Source organism: Nematostella vectensis, chromosome 10 (genome assembly GCF_932526225.1).
Source record: "Nematostella vectensis chromosome 10, jaNemVect1.1, whole genome shotgun sequence".
In the NCBI taxonomy this organism is placed as follows: domain Eukaryota; kingdom Metazoa; phylum Cnidaria; class Anthozoa; order Actiniaria; family Edwardsiidae; genus Nematostella; species Nematostella vectensis.
The window spans coordinates 11005459-11021532 of NC_064043.1; the positions used below are offsets into that span (position 1 = coordinate 11005459).

Consider the following 16074-nt stretch of genomic DNA (forward strand, 5'->3'; position numbering starts at 1 on the left):
GGGAGTATTATTAATTAAAAAAATATTATTTTAATGTTATGTATCTTATAATTTTCTAATTTCTTGATCTGTGCAATCAAGAAATGAGAAAGATATTCTGATAGAAAAATCATGTTTTTTATCTTTGTTTGATTACACAAAGTTATGGTTTTATTTGTTCTCAGGCATAAAAACGAATTAGTTTTAAGATTATAACAGCATTATGTAATTGGTATAGCCTTTCTGCTTTTTTAACTTTTTAGATTTTCTCTTGCAGTTATAATTATTGAAATACTCACCATTGTTCACAGCAGCAAAACAAATCTTACCATTATGCTAGCTATCAAGGAACTACTAACAAATCTATCCTGCTCTCCTGTTTCATCCTTGTAAAAATTAAATTTCCAACAAGTTTAATATTTTTATCTGTTGTTTGCAGATCCCGATACTGAGTCAAAGGATGAGTTTGTGGCAGTAGCCGGGCAAATGACGGGGGACTGGGGAGTGAGGTTCAGCAGCCGTAAAAAGCATGTTGAACAGGATCCATTGGAAGATGTGGAGAAGATATATCTTCACATTGAGGGGATGACATGCGCGTCATGTGTGGCTAGCATTGAACGAGCCCTCTCCAAGAAGGAAGGTGAGATCTGTTTTATTTTTTTTTTTTTCGTGGTGTTACACCTATTTTCAAATGTATGCGGAATTTTGTCATTCAACATAGTCATTCGATAAGGCTAGTACTTTGTGGATGCCATAAGCATTCTCGAATTTGGAGGATCTATCAATTGAGTTCCTAACATCAAACTACATGAAGTATATGTCTAAACAACTCTCTCGACATGATCCAGCGGCTCAAACCATAAAAGCTTTTAAAGAAAATGTGTGCTGGATAGTAGTTTTCAATCAATATTAACAAGACTCATCTGTTGAAGACATCTGTTGAAGCAGAGCAGTCATTGTTGGGAAATCAGGCAGCTCAGAAAGAAAGGGGGCGGGTGAATAAATTCGCCCGTTTCACCTCCTGGATCCGCCCTTGGCTCGCTTTCTCTTCTACGTATTATGAACAGAGAAGATAGAACTGTAGGACAGCGTTGGATTTTTTTGTAGCTACTGCTCACGTGCTAGTAGCTATTATGTGCTATTAGCTATCATCACGTTGAAAAATGGATTTACGAGTTATTTAGGGACTTCTGTGTCACTCGATCATCGATCGATCATTCGTAAACTTTTTGTGGTCTTTCTGTGCTTTTGCAACACAGCAATCCTTATATCATCTGTAAACTTCCGGGGTTCAAAGCTTAGTAGTATAAAAGGGCTTTCTTGTCGACCTGTGACCGCTATGGTCAAAAAGCAAAGGAGCCGTAAAATATATACACCTATTTCAAGTAAGGTTGAATTCGGAGAATCTGTGTATCGTAACACGCAGTGCTCCATGGGTATCAATTAAATTAGCAAATAAGCGGACAAATCCAGATATCAAAAGCTGTAGAATTCTTGTTTACATTCTTATGAACATTCAAATAGCTTTCAGATACAAGGGTACAGCCGTTTATACTCTACCCATGAACCACCGCGTGTTACGGCTAATGGATTTTCGATTGCAACCAATTTGAAATACGTGTATACACCCATTTCAATTAAGGTTGACTCTTAGAAAATAGAAAATGATGAATGCCTAGAGCACCACTGGTTAGGGAAAACAAGTCTTGTATCTTAATAACATTAAGTGAGGCTAAATTAAGTTTGTAGCGAGGGCCATGTAATGAATGAACGCATTTTTAATACAAGAAGACATTATCATCGGCCAAACTTTGTTCCATTTTCCATTTTTCTTATAGTCAAACTTAATTGAAATAGGTGTAAGCTGGATTTGTCAGAAAAGTCTGTGGGTTGAGCGTGCGCATGCGCCTTACATTTGTCACCGACGGCAATCGATCTACGGTTCAATTCAATTGAAGTTATTCGTTTGTAAACAAAACAAGCGGAGCTTTTCATTCTGTTTGTTTGTCGATTCATGTCTCTGGGTTTTCGTGTTATTTGTTTGAATTTGTTCTGAAAGAGCGAGTAGCCAGAACGGTGTCTAAATCCAACCCGGTCCCCACTCACGCCTGAGGCGTTCGAGGTAGTTAAGCCTAGTTTAAACGCCGGTTTTTTCATGCGCCCTTTCCAAATAGAAGGTTTTAGGTACATGAAAAGAACGGCGTCTAGATCAGGGTTTATTGAAGTTACGGAAACTATCATTACTTTCCACTCATTATGCTCTGCAGCTAAGCAATAGAGAATAGAATGGCTATTTACAAGTTACAGCCAAGTTAAAGATTTTTCAAAAGTTTATGATGCCAAATATTTGTATTAATTGATTTTGAATTGATAGGTTACACAAATTGCTTCTAGACTATTCGAACTCGGTCATGATAGGTGCCAATATTGAACATTTCACTTTTGTTTTGATTTTTTTTCCTGTTGAGCATTTGTTCTCCTTAAAAAAAATGGAATTATGCGTACTGTGGGATACCGATCAGAACACTTCCGTTTTCTCTGCCTGATATCCATAACGCCCCCTTTTTTTAAATCCCACTTCAGCGTAGGAGCGTGTCTGTTGTCACGCGCCGCCACTTCTGTCTTTTTGCGGTCTGATATTATTCAGTTATGTGGTTTCGGGAGGAACATATACTCACACCTGCTTTGTGAATACATATCTTTATCTGGCCATTTTGGGGACAACTTATTCGTGTTTCAAGAATTAAACACTTTCTCCGGGGTGACTCAGAGGACAGGCTCGAAAATTATTTGGTTTGTGAATTGAAATTGTGAATTTTATCGCTAAATGTCTTCATCACATGAAGATACAAGCAAAGTAAGTACCGATTTTTATTATATTTAGAAGACAATTTGTTTTCTTCCATACACATTGGGTAAATTTTCTTACTTGCATAAAACAAATAACGCTGATCATAATAGCATTAAAAGCAGCAATATGTTTTGTCTGTAATGCTGGGAATAATGATGGTATTTCTAAGTTTGAACCAGACTGATCGCTGAATGGCGTACAAATCTTGCTAAAAGCTATATCTTCTCTCTATTTTAAAGTTGTTATGTTGGTTTCTTGTTATTATTGAGTCTTTAATCATTCTTCCGTTATTTATCTCTATTTATAACTAGATTAATATTTCAATTTTAAAGTGGTGCCACGACCCCTTCATTTAAAAATCAGGAAGCAAAACTTTTAATTTTTAGTTTGTTCATACCTTGAATTCTGGCTTGAATTTTTGAATATAAAAAAAGTATCAGAAAATCAGCGTAAATACATTTAAGTAAGGCATCAAACATACCTATTTTCTTTTTTTTTTGCTGATTCATTGTTTATTTACTAGACCGTGATTATTTAAAGATTGATTGATAAGTGAATATAATTAGATGTCAGAATAGTCTTCCAATATTTTCTCAAGATTTTGCTAGATACTTAATAACTGTCGTGTTTGTCGAAAGATCTTTGCGAGAATAAGCAAAGTACAAAATGAGAAAGTGGTAGATTTTCAGTGTTTCATTTTCCATCAATTTGTTTCCATCTCTTATTCCCTCTTACGATCTTATTAGGTTGATTAAGAAACACGTCGCCAACGCATGGTATTTTATTTTAAATCCATCTAGTTTGTTCGTGGCGACATTGCTTCCTGAAATTGATTTTGAAGCACAAAACACAGAAGAAATTAAACGTGCGCACACACCTTGATAATTGCTTCGTCTTTTTGTCAGTCTGACGGAGAAAACCAGACTCACCAACCAAAATCTGTTAAAAAGCTTTATATTTTAAATAAAGTTCTTAGAATTAACGTACAAATCGGGGAATGAACTTTATCCATTCCTATGACTCGAGATATTAATTTAAGGGAAAAGAACAGAACAAATAAAACAAACCAGTGTCTAAACTGATCTGCAATTGACCTTTTGAATAACCTTTCCTTAATCTAAAACACCCCACCACTTACGCTTTAAAAAAAGTTCAAATTACATCTTTTTCTCAGACAGGTCAACGAGCCCTGTAGTAGCAAAAAGAAATAATAATCATGCCGTAACTGTTAGGAGGCGTTTTACCCCCTCCCCTCTGGAAATTCCTAGGCGTTTGAACCTCCCACCCCCGGAATTTCCAATCCCCTCAATGGGGGGGGGGGGGCATGGATATTTTCTGGAACTACACAATTTGAATCATATCGCTGAATGACATAACGATCTTGTTAAAAGCTATGTTTTCTTTCCAATTTAAAGACGTTAAAAAATTATTGTTGTCACGACACCTTACTATGAAGACAAGAAGCAAAACTCGTGTTTTTTTTTTTCATACAGTCCTTGCAAATAGCTTTATATTGACATAAAATAATAGTATCAGGGGATGAGCAACGAGCGAAAATACATCTGCCTTATTGTCTATTAAATACCGTCTAGAATCATTCTCAATTTGTGCTGAATCATTGTTTATTTTTTGTAGACCTCGCATACTGTATATCTTTTCAAGGATGTAATTGAGTATAATTAAAAAAAACAGCCCGCCAATGCAGTACACGGTCTTTTTAATCCATTTTGCCGTTTGTTCGTGGCGACATCCTGAAATTGATGTTCCGAAATTCTTTATCTGAGAAAAAACTCGAAAATCAGCGCGTCACCTTAAAGCTGTTGAGAAGTAAAATGAAAGCCAGACTTGCTCGTGGGCTCTTATGCCTGGTGCACACTAGTGACATGACGACATGGCGCGCGCCTATAAGTGTGAATGGTTCGACAAAGACAGAAGCCCGAAATAATGACATGGATATAACGGCATGAGAGAAAACGTGCGCCTTATCGTTATGTCACAAGTGTGCCCCAGGCATTAGTGAGTGTGGCGTCTAGTGTTACATGCGTCACGCTATTGATAGTGTAACTAACAGAAGTGTCCTTGTAGGTGTCAAGTCTAGTGTTACATGCGTCACGCTTTTGATAGTGTAACTAACAGAAGTGTCCTTGTAGCTGTCAAGTCTAGAAGTGTCCTTGTATGTGTCAAGTCTAGTGTTACCTACGTCACGCTTTTGATAGTGTAACTAACAGAAGTGTCCTTGTATGTGTCAAGTCTAGTGTTACATGCGTCACGCTATTGATAGTGTAACTAACAGAAGTGTCCTTGTAGCTGTCAAGTCTAGAAGTGTCCTTGTATGTGTCAAGTCTAGTGTTACCTACGTCACGCTTTTGATAGTGTAACTAACAGAAGTGTCCTTGTATGTGTCAAGTCTAGTGTTACATGCGTCACGCTATTGATAGTGTAACTAACAGAAGTGTCCTTGTATGTGTCAAGTCTAGTGTTACATGCGTCACGCTATTGATAGTGTAACTAACAGAAGTGTCCTTGTATGTGTCAAGTCTAGTGTTACATGCGTCACGCTATTGATAGTGTAACTAACAGAAGTGTTCTTGTATGTATCAAGTCTAGTGTTACATGCGTCACGCTATTGATGGTGTAACTAACAGAAGTGTCCTTGTATGTGTCAAGTCTAGCGTTACATGCGTCACGCTATTGATAGTGTAACTAACAGAAGTGTCCTTGTAGGTGTCAAGTCTAGTGTTACATGCGTCACGCTATTGATAGTGTAACTAACAGAAGTTTCCTTGTATGTGTCAAGTCTAGCGTTACATGCGTCACGCTATTGATAGTGTAACTAACAGAAGTGTCCTTGTAGCTGTCAAGTCTAGTGTTACATGCGTCACGCTATTGATAGTGTAACTAACAGAAGTGTCCTTGTATGTGTCAAGTCTAGTGTTACATGCGTCACGCTATTGATAGTGTAACTAACAAAAGTGTCCTTGTATGTGTCAAGTCTAGTGTTACATGCGTCACGCGATTGATAGTGTAACTAACAGAAGTGTCCTTGTATGTGTCAAGTCTAGAAGTGTCCTTGTATGTGTCAAGTCTAGTGTTACATGCGTCACGCTATTGATAGTGTAACTAACAGAAGTGTCCTTGTATGTATCAAGTCTAATGTTACATGCGTCACGCTATTGATAGTGTAACTAACAGAAGTGTCCTTGTATGTGTCAAGTCTAGTGTTACATGCGTCACGCTATTGATAGTGTAACTAACAGAAAAGTCCTTGTAGCTGTCAAGTCTAGTGTTACATGCGTCACGCTATTGATAGTGTAACTAACAGAAGTGTCCTTGTATGTGTCAAGTCTAGCGTTACATGCGTCACGCTATTGATAGTGTAACTAACAGAAGTTTCCTTGTAGCTGTCAAGTCTAGTGTTACATGCGTCACGCTATTGATAGTGTAACTAACAGAAAAGTCCTTGTAGCTGTCAAGTCTAGTGTTACATGCGTCACGCTATTGATAGTGTAACTAACAGAAGTGTCCTTGTATGTGTCAAGTCTAGCGTTACATGCGTCACGCTATTGATAGTGTAACTAACAGAAGTTTCCTTGTAGCTGTCAAGTCTAGAAGTGTCCTTGTATATGATAGTCTAACTAACGAAAGTCTTCTCTTAGGCGTCAAGTCTGTGTTGGTGGGTCTGCTTGCTCAAAAGGCCGAAGTGAAGTACAACAAAAATCGCATCACAACAGACGAGATCGTCTACCACGTGACAGCCATGGGATTCGGCTGCGAACTGATGGACAAGACGGGCCAAGGGGAGAATGTTGTCGATATCAGGGTGGGTGGAAAACGTACCCGGGGGAGGGGGGGAGGGGAGTAACATAAACCTGCTAGTATCCTACGAAGTCTTAGAATAGGAGGAGCTGTTATAATGTGGAGGGAATCCCTTGGTCAACCCGAAAAGGGATCAAATAGGAGAGAAATAAGAGAGGAAAATATGGTAAAGAAACTAAGATCACAGGGCAACATACTTTTTTATATGTCTTTTCTTTCTAGTGACAGCGCTTTCACATTAATTCCGATTCTTCTTGTTTGTTTAAAGCAGGCTATACCGATAGGGCTCGGTTTCACCTTTCTTTGTATTTCAGTTGCTCGTAGTTTCTTCTGTCCATGATAACGAGGTTTTCTAAATAGCACGACACAGTAAGGCGCTAATTTAAGCCGCATTATCACCAGTTTACTTCCGGAGGGCCGACGGAAAACTCAACCGTCAAGAGTCAAAAGAATCTATTAGAATCTGCGCTATTAAACAGGCCAACCGCTCTAACTTATCAGTCACATCCTCGAAGAAACTTCCAATAGACACACTGCTTTTACAATTGTGAAATGGTTTTCGCAATTTCCGTTTCAAAAGGAGATTGTCACATAATTGACTGGAAGTAAACTGGTGACAATGCGGCTTTAACTGCAGTTCTTCCCAAATAGAAACACCTACGTTTCCCTTCTAGATAAGCGGAATGACGTGTTCGTCGTGCGTTCACCTCATCGAGTCATCCCTGATCAAGCGGCCGGGAATCCTTCAAACCTCCGTTGCTCTTGCAACCAGTAGCGGCCGGTTCAAGTACGACACCGAGATCACGGGTCCAAGGGACATCATCGAGGCCATTAAGGGGTTAGGCTTTGGTGCGGCATTAGCTGATAGCAGCTCTAGCAAGGACAAGGTTGACCACACCCTCTCCATCAAGAAGTGAGTGATCCATCATCAAGCCTGCTCATGGTTCGCAACTTTGAGAGAAACGAAACAGTGGTCTCTGGGTTTTAGGGGATCCAATGTTACCCTCAGTTTCAAAGAAATGCAATTTAGACATTGATATTGTATATACAATACGTTATTCTCCTGCCATCACGTTTGCTTTGATTACATCAGGTAGATGTTCAAACTCACTCTTTCGAAGGCTCTTAAAAGCATATTAGTTAAGGAGAGTGACTTTGCGGAAGCGCGGTGGCGTTTCTCGGTTCCCTGATCTCTGGTATTCCTGTCTTGTACATGTTAACCACCAGTTAGCGTCGTTTTTTTTTTCATTTCCCTGATCTTTGGTCTCCCTGTGCTAGTTATCACTAGGGCATTTTATCCACCTGTTTGCGTCGTTCGATTCTCGTTTCCCTGATCTTTGGTCTCCCTGTGGTAATTATCACCGGCTTTTTTTTACCGCCAGGTGGCGTCGTTCGTTTCTCGTCTCCCTGATCTTTGGTCTCCCTGTGTTCGCTATCTTCATCTCCTACGTGTTCCTGGAAGAAGCTGGTAAAAGACCTCACGTCATGGTCATACCTGGACTTTCCCTGGAAAATCTTCTCATGTTCCTGCTTTGCACACCAGTCCAGGTAATCCATTCATTCCAGGTAATCTATTCAGTCCAAATTATCCATTTAGTCCAGATAATCCATTCAGTCCAGGTAATCCATTCAGTATAGCTAAGCCATTCAGTCCAGGTAAACCATCAAGTCCAGGTAAACCGTCCAGTCCAGATAATTCATCCAGTCCATGTAATCTATTCAGTATAGGCAATCTATTCAGTCCAGATAATCCATTCAGTCCATGTAATCCATCCAGTCCAGGGAAACCATCCAGTCCAGGTAATTCATCCAGTCCATGTTATCCATTCAGTATAGGCAATCAATTCAGTCCAGATAACCCATTCAGTCCTGGTAATCCATTCAGTATAGCTAACCCATTCAGTCCAGGTAAACCGTCCAGTCTAGATAATTCATCCAGTCCATGTAATCTATTCAGTATAGGCAATCTATTCAGTCCAGATAATCCATTCAGTCCAGATAATCCATTCAGTCCAGGTAATCCATTCTACCAAGGTAATCTATTCAGTATAGGTAATCTATTCTGTCCAGATAATCCATTCAGCCCAGGTAATTCATTCAGTCCAGTAAACCATTCAGTCCAGGTAATCCATTCTGTCCAGGTAATCCATTCTTTCCAGGTAAACCATCCAGTCCAGATAATCCATTCAGTACAGGTAATCTATTCAGTCCAGATAATTCATCCAGTCCATGTAATCCATTCAGTATAGGCAATCTATTCAGTCCAGATAATCCATTTAGTCCATGTAACCCATCCAGTCCAGGTAAACCACCCAGTCCAGGTAATCCATTCAGTATAGGCAATTTATTCAGTCCAGATAATCCATTCAGTCCAGGTAATCCATTCTGTCCAGGTAATCTATTCAGTAAAGGGAATCTATTCTGTCCAGATAATCCATTCAGCCCAGGTAATTCATTCAGTCCAGTAAACCATTCAGTCCAGGTAATCCATTCTGTCCAGGTAATCCATTCTTTCCAGGTAAACCATCCAGTCCAGATAATCCATTCAGTACAGGTAATCTATTCAGTCCAGATAATTCATCCAGTCCATGTAATCCATTCAGTATAGGCAATCTATTCAGTCCAGATAATCCATTTAGTCCATGTAACCCATCCAGTCCAGGTAAACCACCCAGTCCAGGTAATCCATTCAGTATAGGCAATTTATTCAGTCCAGATAATCCATTCAGTCCAGGTAATCCATTCTGTCCAGGTAATCTATTCAGTAAAGGGAATCTATTCTGTCCAGATAATCCATTCAGTCCAGGTAATTCATTCAGTCTAGGTAAACCATTCAGTCCAGGTAATCTATTCTGTCCAGATAATCCATCCAGTCCAGATAATCCAGATAATTCAGCCCAGATAATCCATTCAGTCCAGGTAATCCATTCAATCCAGGTAATCTATTCAATCTAGGTAATCTATTTAGTCCTGGTAATCTATTCAGTCCAGATAATCGATTTAGTCCAGGTAATCCATTCAGCAGACGTTTCATGCATCATGTTTCGCATTGTGCCTTCGGTAAATGGAAGTTTATGAACCATTTGAATAAGAACAATCTTAGTAGCAAACAAGATAACTATTGCATAATTGCACTTACTCTAATAAAGGTTCACTATCGGAAAGCATTGCTTCATGATATACGATTCATACTTCAGCGTTTGATTGTTCAGAATTTATTGAGATAGGTGTATCGCATCGAGGTTTATTTGGACGCACGTTACTTCATGATAACGGTGTTTTCTCGCATTGCAAATTTAGCACTAATATGCATATAAATGAATGTAGCCAAAATGTTCAAGCTTGCAGTGACAGCCCCTCCCGCCATAGCGTACCACACCATCACAGCCCGTATTTACACATAACTCACAAAGACAAACTTACAATTATACACCAAATTAGGTTACACTAAGAGAATTCAAATGTTGTCACTCGCAGTGCGTCTTGGTGAATTGGCTAGCCACTCATTCACTTTGAAACACGTCTCAAATGCGAACTCCTTTCTCACTAGACCTTCTCCATCTTTCCACCCACCCCCTAGCATCCCTCGGCTCCCAGTTTTATTTCTCCCCTTCGCATTTGACTAGTACCTGGTCTTACCTCCTGATGATAAACCTTGTGCTAGAATACACGTAAGGTTGCTTTACATTTCGAAGAGCTCTAAGAAATATCCCACCTTTCCATTTTGTAACTCTATATACTCGTTTTTGTCATCCCCAGTCTTGCCATTCCACGCCATCATTTATGTTCAACATTTTCCTCCCTTCCAGATCATCTATCCACGTAACACCCACCCCCCCCCCCCCCCCCCACCACCACCCACCCACCCCAGGTGCTTTGGTACGAATACCCGCCTTCAACCGAAAACTTTGGAAAGCTGTAGCATTCTTGTTTATGTACTTGTAAAGATTCACTTGTTTTTAAAGACCGGGATTGAGTCATTTATCGGTGAATCACTGCGGTTTACGGCACATCTTCGAATGCAACCTTATTTAAAATAGATTTATACTTACAGTACCGTATTTCACATGGTCACACCTAGGCTCCGACGACCCAGTACGACTACTCAGAATAAAACTTGCTATCCTAGAAGTAACGCAGATCGCTTGTTTAGATTCTCGGTGGAAGGCATTTCTACGTGACGGCGTACAAAGCCCTGAAGCACAGAAGCACAAACATGGACGTACTAATCATGTTAGCTACTACTATAGCCTACGTTTACTCGGTAAGTGTTATCAGGGCGTCCGTCTACCCATTAGTAATATCGCTAATAAACTTTAACCATCTCTCCTCCATCCTATAAAAACTTAAACAGCAATTAGCCTTCGTCAACAGGCAAATACATGTTTTCATCGTTCTTTGCAAACTCTGCTAAGAAGTTTAATTTCGTGACCAGAGAAAAGAAGCGGGATTTGTTAATTAAAATGTTTGAAAATTTCGTGACAAGCCGGGATTAGGGTGTAAGTTTTGCATCTCACTAGACTGCTATTTTATAGGTTTTCTTCTTCTTTCGCAAAGTCATTTTGACCTGTGTTGACGATAAAGTTGAGAAATCCGTGGCACTCTAAAGCGTGTTTTATCTCTACCTGCCGAAAGACGAACATATATCGTTATTTAAGAAATAGTTCTCATTTTGGTGTGCGTCTGTCCTCAGATTCTCAAATGACGTCACAGAGTGTCATGAACAAAAAAAGTACGCAACGAGACGCAGTCGAGTGACTGTTCATGACACGTTGTGGCATTATCTGTGCATCTATTAGAGGAAGTTACAATCTAGTCACAAGCTTTGGGGAGCGTGCATGCTGACGCCAAGGGTGCGTGTGTCCTTCGGCTCTCGGTAGATATTTCGCCACTATCCACCTCAATGGAAGTGGTATAATTGTTAAATAACACACGATCCTTCGACCAATCAGAGCGCGCGATTTACTAGTGTCGTATAAATTGTTATAACATCTAACACATTTTTTTTATAAATATATCTTAGATTCTTTCATTCAACACATGAAGCTCGGTAAAATTTTTTATCTCGAAATGACTTTTATATAATAACAAAGAAAACCAACTCTACGTGTTTTAACTACTCAAACCAAATAAATAAAGTATTCTTTGCGTGCCTTCATTGAGTTTTTTTCATTGTGGTGTTTTTGTTTGGGAGAATTCGAGAGCAGATCAAATTTCAAGCAATATTTACTTCATCGTTTGGTGGTTCATCTATTTGGACTTATTTTGCAATTTCCTATTTACCTGCGACACGTTTTTCACCCGAAGAATAATATTTTTTTAGATTTTAAAAGGTAAAGTTTGTGGGAATTCACAGGGTTGTTGACTGATGATGCACAAATTCCCCTTACACGATTTTAGGGTGCGTCGTGGCAGGACCTTCATGTTATTTTATGATTACCGTTTTATACCTTGTCTCCCCAGATCGTCGTGTGTGTGGTCGCAATGTCAGAGCAAAGCTCTCACAGCCCCATGACATTTTTTGACACGCCTCCCATGTTACTCGTGTTCATATCGCTGGGTCGATGGATGGAGCACGTGGCGAAAGGCAAGACCTCAGAGGCGCTCGCCAAGTTACTGTCTCTACAACCCGCTACCGCCATGCTTGTCAAGCTTAAGCCGGGTTCACACCAGATCACGGAGGAAACAGTCATAAGTGTGGATCTTGTTCAGAGGGCCGATGTACTTAAGGTATGGGGGCAATTTTATACAGTCTAAAGCTTGGTTCTCACCATGTCACAGAGGAGTTCGTAGTTGGTTTCGTGGCCGATGTTCTCAAAGTAATGGGGACAAACTAAAGCTTGGTCTACACTAGGTCATTAAGGTGGATCTGTTTCTCTGTGTACTGTGATAATGGTCCTGTAACCAGGTTCCACCCAAGTAAAGCCGTATTTCCCAGGATACAAATAAGGAATTACTAAGATATTAGAGTTAAGATTTGGCTCCGACCTGGGAGCTAGCTAAACCCACTTTAAAGACAATCCCTCCAACAATAGAAACGGCTGCACTCTAATTTTTTTATCTCATTTATCCTGGCTTGACAGTTACACTTTGACTATTTGACTATAATTTGTTCCACGGCTTTATGGAAAAACATTCTACTTTTCAGAATAATATATTTCAATAATCTAAAATAAAAATGTAACAGCAGTTCTTCATGTAAGTGCGTACAAAAATATTCAGAGTGATCGGGTTCTCCACCACTTCTCACTTGAATGGCGGTAAGTTATCACTCATCCCTTACTTGTTGTAATCAGGTGGTCCCCGGTGCAAAGATCCCAGTAGACGGGCGAGTGATTGAAGGAACCTCCATGGCCGATGAGTCCCTGATCACAGGGGAATCCATGCCTGTCCCCAAGAAGGTTGGCGACTCTGTGATCGGCGGGACAATGAACCAAAACGGCGCCATCCTTATCGAAGCGACCCATGTGGGACAAGACACTACGCTTGCGCAGATCGTCAAGCTCGTAGAAGAAGCTCAGACATCCAAGGTTTGTGAAGTCACATAGATGAAATGTTAGATTAAATGATTTACCAAACACTGTTATTCGACTCTGTCAAATGTTTGTCTTCACTTCTTCAGGTCAGACTTATATTTTATGATCCTGGTTTGAGATCACAATTACTTGGAAGTTTTGTATTGTTTCAAATGATGTACCTTACAAAAAAGTGTCTTCATCGAAAATATAAATTCTTTAAATTTTACAACACCGCAGATTTATCGCATTTTTAATTCAAATACCATTCAAATTATTTGTTATTACATTTATTTTATATAAGAAACTGGCTTGTGAACTTCTTCAATTTGCTCGTTAAATATCTCTTCTCTTGTCTTCTCAGGCACCAATTCAGAAATTCGCCGACACGCTGTCAGGATACTTCGTGCCCATCGTCATCCTTATCTCCATAGCAACGTTCATGATCTGGGTCATCATTGGTTACTCAGACATCACAATTATTCGCATGGTCTATAACGTGAGTACATGGCCATGAAGTCAGTCATGATTGCTACGTTGGGGTTCCCGTTATAATCACTGCGTTGTTTGCCAAAGGAGGCTAATCGAGACAACTCGTTCAGGATCGATCATCGAGACAGAATGTGACAATGCTTGACTCTTAAAATATGTCTTCGGCAACAATATTCACTGCGTTGTTTGCCATAGGAGGGTAATCGAGACAACTCGTTGAGGATCGATCATCGAGACAGAATGTGACAACGCTTTACTCTTAAAATATGTGTTCGGCAATATTAATCACTGCATCGTTTTTTGTGCAGCCGAAGGAGGATAATCGAGATGAGTTCATCATCGGCTTCGCGTTCCAGATCGGTATCACCGTACTAGCTATCGCCTGCCCCTGCGCTCTAGGGCTGGCCACCCCTACTGCCGTCATGGTGGGAACAGGGATTGGCGCGCAGAACGGCATCCTGATCAAGGGCGGGGAACCCCTCGAGACTGCCCATAAGGTAACCTACTAGCAGAGAATTGGACTAATGTATTGCAACAATAATCTAAAGGCTGGTTAGCATATAGTCATGTGAAATCACATTGCATTGTTACATTCTAAAGGTTGGTTCTCATTTGGACGTAAGCGCAAGCGGAACGCACGTAGTTTTCCGATTCTCACTAGAACATAAGCGCAAGAGAACGCAACTGCTTGATTTTCTTGCGCTTGTGTTTGACCGATTCTCACTTGTGTTGCGCTTCCGTTTGCGCTTACGCTTGCGCTTGGGTCCTAGTGAGAACCAACCTTAAGCTTCTTGAAATTCTCTCTGGTATGCGAAGCCTCAAACCGATGCTCTTGCCGTATTTATTCGCTCTAAGCCCATCTGTCCAGGGGACATAGTGGAATTCGTAACTGGACTATTTATAACTTTGTCTGCCTAAGTTTGCCTAAGCTCTTTTTGACTTGTGGCGGTTTAAAATGCGAAATATATGTCTTTTCTTATTTTCGGAAATTCCTCGTAATGCCGTCGTATTTGACTTAGTGGTATTTAATAGAATTGGTTTCATGACGAATGGTGGTGCGGTTTGCTGTCGTTTTTTTTTTTAATCATACTGTCCTCGTATCCTCGAGTAAAACTCTTAATATTATCGTTCACTGATCGTATTTTCTACTAGGTTACTGCTATAACGCACAGTGATTCCGGTTGGCTGTCGGTCTTACTGTCTGTCGAACTATTCTCGGGCCAAACTCGAGATGCCATCGTTTTCTTGTCGTATTTTCCAGGTAACGGCAGTGGTGTTTGATAAGACGGGCACCCTGACGCACGGTAAACCCGAGGTGGTGAAGACAGCTCTGTTCGTCTCCCCTGATATCTGTGACCTTCAGCTTCTTCTTGCGGTCGCCGGGACAGCTGAGAACAGCAGTGAGCACCCATTGGGCGTGGCCATTACCACGTATGCTAAAAAGGTCAGTGCAGCGTACAGTACCCCCCTTCCCCCTTAGCCCATCTTAGTTACAGTTTTTCATTCAATGGAAGTAAAATTAGTTTTTACAATAGATAGTCTGGTTTATCGCGCATAACGCAAAACTTGAAAATTGAATGGTTGAAATGTTAGTTGTTTCTGCCTGCTCTCGTTTCCTGAAATTTCCCTGAAAATATCATTTCCTGGAAATTCCCTGAAAGAAACTCTCAGAAACTCTCTCCTCTGCGTGGCCAATGGGAAGCTTTAAACTGCATGTGCGAACGAGATCGTAACTAATGGTGGAGTGGGTTGATAAATAAACCTCCAGATATGAATTGCTTAATCGGATAGCCCTATGTTTTTTTTGCCAAAAACAAAGGTAGATGTCTTTTTTAATGGCGGTTTCATGATCGCATAGTACTGAAGACTTTAAGTAAATGGCACCTTCTTATTGATAGTTTTTTATAAAGTAAGCATGTTGTATTGTGACCCATTTTTTTAATGCTTCGCCTGATTCCACGTGTGTCATTGTACAGGAGCTCAGTACGGAGAATCTTGGCATATGCAGCGGCTTCAAGGCGCAACCTGGGTACGGTCTGACGTGTACTGTGTCAGGGATAGAGGACCTTCTACTAGAACCGAACCAGCGACAAAGCAAGACCAGCAAGGACAGCACACAGGGTAACCTGATATTACCTGTCGATGGCAGTATAGCCAGGGATTTTGTTAAGGCTGATTTAGACAGTACGATTTAGTTGTATGACACTTCTACAACTATAGTTGCAGGTTGTAAATCAGCCTACGACTCCGCTACGATGGTCGACTACGAAAGTCGAATTGTGTAAACAGGTCGCATACAACTAAGTCGTGCAGTCTAATCGGCCTTTAAGTTTTTAGGATGGTTTTTCTCCATTCAAAATATGCTTGTTTTTATCTGTATTTGCGGGCTTTATTTTAATTTAAATTACCCTTGCAAAAGGA

The 16074-nt window shown here is 40.3% G+C and overlaps 1 protein-coding gene across 3 annotated transcripts in view; it reads left to right on the forward strand.

The window, feature by feature from the left end:
* Positions 1 to 16074, forward strand: part of LOC5519230 (copper-transporting ATPase 2) — a 30386-nt gene that overhangs the window by 6370 nt on the left and 7942 nt on the right. For all 3 annotated transcript variants that reach the window (XM_048733758.1, XM_048733759.1, XM_048733760.1), the window contains exons 3-13: positions 419 to 619; positions 6487 to 6650; positions 7321 to 7559; positions 8029 to 8194; positions 10800 to 10910; positions 12110 to 12376; positions 12943 to 13176; positions 13526 to 13660; positions 13962 to 14150; positions 14915 to 15097; positions 15630 to 15774. In XM_048733758.1, coding sequence (XP_048589715.1) covers positions 419 to 619; positions 6487 to 6650; positions 7321 to 7559; positions 8029 to 8194; positions 10800 to 10910; positions 12110 to 12376; positions 12943 to 13176; positions 13526 to 13660; positions 13962 to 14150; positions 14915 to 15097; positions 15630 to 15774 — 2034 coding nt within the window. The remainder of the gene's footprint in view (positions 1 to 418; positions 620 to 6486; positions 6651 to 7320; positions 7560 to 8028; positions 8195 to 10799; positions 10911 to 12109; positions 12377 to 12942; positions 13177 to 13525; positions 13661 to 13961; positions 14151 to 14914; positions 15098 to 15629; positions 15775 to 16074) is intronic.